The 2,838-nt window shown below is 27.1% G+C and overlaps 3 protein-coding genes across 3 annotated transcripts, besides 5 other annotated features; 2 read left to right on the forward strand and 1 right to left on the reverse strand.

Moving 5' to 3' along the window:
- Positions 1-348: 348 nt before the first annotated feature.
- Positions 349-1,311, reverse strand: EDI_126590 (ribonucleoprotein, chloroplast, putative; the record flags this gene model as incomplete). Its single annotated transcript, XM_001736785.1, has 1 exon — positions 349-1,311. The coding sequence occupies one exon, from the start codon at positions 1,309-1,311 to the stop codon at positions 349-351; it is 963 nt and encodes a 320-aa protein (XP_001736837.1).
- A 28-nt stretch (positions 1,312-1,339) lies between these two features.
- Positions 1,340-1,401: a sequence feature (AT_rich).
- Positions 1,402-1,446: 45 nt separating this feature from the next.
- On the forward strand, positions 1,447-2,055 carry EDI_126600 (uncharacterized protein; the record flags this gene model as incomplete). The annotated part of the gene is made up of 1 exon (XM_001736786.1): positions 1,447-2,055. The coding sequence occupies one exon, from the start codon at positions 1,447-1,449 to the stop codon at positions 2,053-2,055; it is 609 nt and encodes a 202-aa protein (XP_001736838.1).
- Positions 1,684-1,785: a microsatellite.
- Positions 1,878-2,046: a microsatellite.
- A 138-nt stretch (positions 2,056-2,193) lies between the features above and the next one.
- Positions 2,194-2,706, forward strand: EDI_126610 (uncharacterized protein; the record flags this gene model as incomplete). Its single annotated transcript, XM_001736787.1, has 1 exon — positions 2,194-2,706. The coding sequence occupies one exon, from the start codon at positions 2,194-2,196 to the stop codon at positions 2,704-2,706; it is 513 nt and encodes a 170-aa protein (XP_001736839.1).
- Positions 2,695-2,752: a sequence feature (AT_rich).
- Positions 2,753-2,838: a microsatellite.

The raw sequence follows: 2,838 nt of genomic DNA on the forward strand, positions 1-2,838 counted from the left end.
ATAACTTTTGATGATTCATAATTTTGGCGATATTTTATTTTATCAACTGAATGAGAAACAAAAAAATGATGTATTTTTTTAACAAAATAAAAAATACATCTTCTTTCAACAAAACATAATTACTCTTTTTTTATTATTCCCTGATGAGAAAAAACAAAAAGAGTTTAGTTTTTAGGTAATTAGCATAAAGATTAGTCTCTTTTTTTGTTTTGTTTAATAACAATAAAAGAAGACCTTATTCACGACATAAACAATTATTTTAATTTTTCTAAATTTTTTCTTGTTGAATGAATAACAAATAATATTTTTTTGTTGTAAAATAAAAGTACCCTTTCTTTATTTGAGTAGTTATCTCATTGCCTTTGTTCTTTCTTCTTGAAGAAGAGATGCCTTAAACACCATTATTTTTCTACATTCTACAAGATAATTATTAAACTGTTCTATGGCTATGTGTTGATCACTTGAATTATCAAATACAACAAAACCATATCCTTTACTTTTGTTTGTATCTTTATCATAAACAACACTTGCATCAATAGAATGACACGGATCAAACAGTTGTTTTAATTCAAAGCTATCCATACTAAATGGAAGATTTCTTACAAAAATCACTGTTTCACTTAATCCAAAACTTGTTTCTTTGGTTCTTGACCCATCACTATTATATAATTCATCTCGTTGAATACTCCCTTCACGCCCTCTTTTATATATCTCTTGATGTTTGTCCAATCGTCTCATATAACCATCTGATCTTAATGATGCTTCATACCGATATCTCTCTAAAGGTTCATAAATAAGATCATGACTTACTTGTCTTTTCCTTACTAATGGATCAGAACCCATCCTGTCATATTTTTGATCACTAAAATAAATTTGTTTTCTTTCTTTATCAAAATTTTGTGATTCTTTACTATATGGTTCATAACTTCTAGAATAATCAAAATCTCTTCTTATTGGAAGATCTTTTAATCTTGAAAAACTATCCCGAAACAAAAATGGGACATCAGTCCTGAAAGTGTGTTGGTTTCTTTCTCGACTTCTTGACCGTTCCTTGTGTCCGTGTTGTTTTCTTTCAGTAGCTATGTCCACACGAATGTTTCTACCTCTTAACATCTCGTTATTACCTTCCCTAAGTGCTTTTTGGGCTGATTCTTCCGTATCAAATTCAACATACCCAAATCCTTTTGAGGAACCATCATACTTCTTCATGATAACAACATCAACCACTTTGCCAAACCTTTCAAAAAAATCTTTTAGTTCAAAGTTTTTAATTTGATATTCTAAGTTTCCAACAAACAACCTTCGATTCATTTTACTTCTTTTTTAAGTTCACATAATGTTTTTTTATTAATATTTTTTCTTTATCAAATAATGTTAATAAAATATTTTTCATTTTAAATTCATATAGTTTTTTCTTTTTTGTATCTTGGAATAAATCAATTGATTATGTCTGACAGAAAAGGAATATTTGCTGCTTATTTTAATAAGAAGCACGCCTCAGAAGAAAAAAAAGAAAAAAAAACGGAAAAGACAAATAGGCTTGTTGTGAAAGTAAAAAAAAATAAAGAGATTGAAGACAAAGACGCAGAAAGTTCCCTTGAAGAAGGAGAAATGAATTATGATGAAATGGATGAGTCATCAGAAAATGAGCAAACAATGGAAAGTGATGAAAATGAGGTTAACGAAGAAGAACAAAATGAAAGTAAGGAGGAGAGTATGGAAGAAGATCAAGAATTAGAAGCAGAAAGTTTAGAAGATGATGACTTAGGAGATGAAGAAGAACAACAGATTAGGAGTGAGTTGATGGGATTTTTTAATCATTTAACTAAATCAAAAGAAATGAAAAAAGCATTAAACCATCAAAAACAACACAGCGTAGAAAAAGTAGAAAAGGAAGGAAGTAAGTCAGGAAAAATAGAAAAGAAAGTAGAAGAAACTAAACCACGAAAAGCACAAAAGAAAAAGACTCGTAAAGAGAAAAAACAAGAACGTAAAATAAAAAAACAAGTCAAAAGAAATATTAAAAAGGAAGCTAAAGAAAAACAATCGAAATAAGTAATGAACCCTGAATTTGATTTTACTTTTAATTTATTCATTAGATATTCTGTTATTTTTAAATTGACGTGGTACAAACGTCAATACAAAGAAAAGATTATTTAAAAACCCTGTAGAACTAATTTAATACAATTAAAAATGTTTCAAAGAAATTTAACAATTACTTGTTGTGGTGATGGAGAAACTGGAAAAACTGCATTTATTAAGACATTACTTCACCAAAAACATGATCAATTTCATATTTCAACATTAGATGAAGAGTATTTTTATGACCTTGTTATGGGAAGTAAAACATATAAATTAAAAATATTAGATAGTCCTGGTAATCAAGAATATCGTGGAATGATAGAGTATGATGTTAAAGATTCGGATGGTATTATATTATTTTTTGATACAACAATTGGTCCTTCATTTGTTGACTTAGAAGAATATTATGAGTGTTTTGATCGTGCAGTAATGGGATTTGATCTACCAGTCATTCTTGTTGGTAATCTTCATGAAGACAAACAACCTTCAGTTAGACAAGAAATGATTGATGAATTTTGTAAAAAACATTCGTGCGAATATTTTCCATTAAATTGTGTTAAAGATGAACAAAAATGTATTGAAGCATTAACCGAATTGTATAAGAAGATGGACAAATTAAATTAATAGCATTATTTTTTTTTGTTATTTTAAGAATATTTTTTATTTTAATATAAATTTATAATAAAAGAATTAATAAATAAAATAATAAAAAATTTACTAAAAAAAATAAAAAATAAAACTATAAAAAAATAAATA

The sequence above is a fragment of the Entamoeba dispar genome, genomic scaffold, assembly GCF_000209125.1.
Source record: "Entamoeba dispar SAW760 scf_1105229460121 genomic scaffold, whole genome shotgun sequence".
Classification (NCBI taxonomy): Eukaryota; Evosea; order Mastigamoebida; family Endamoebidae; genus Entamoeba; species Entamoeba dispar.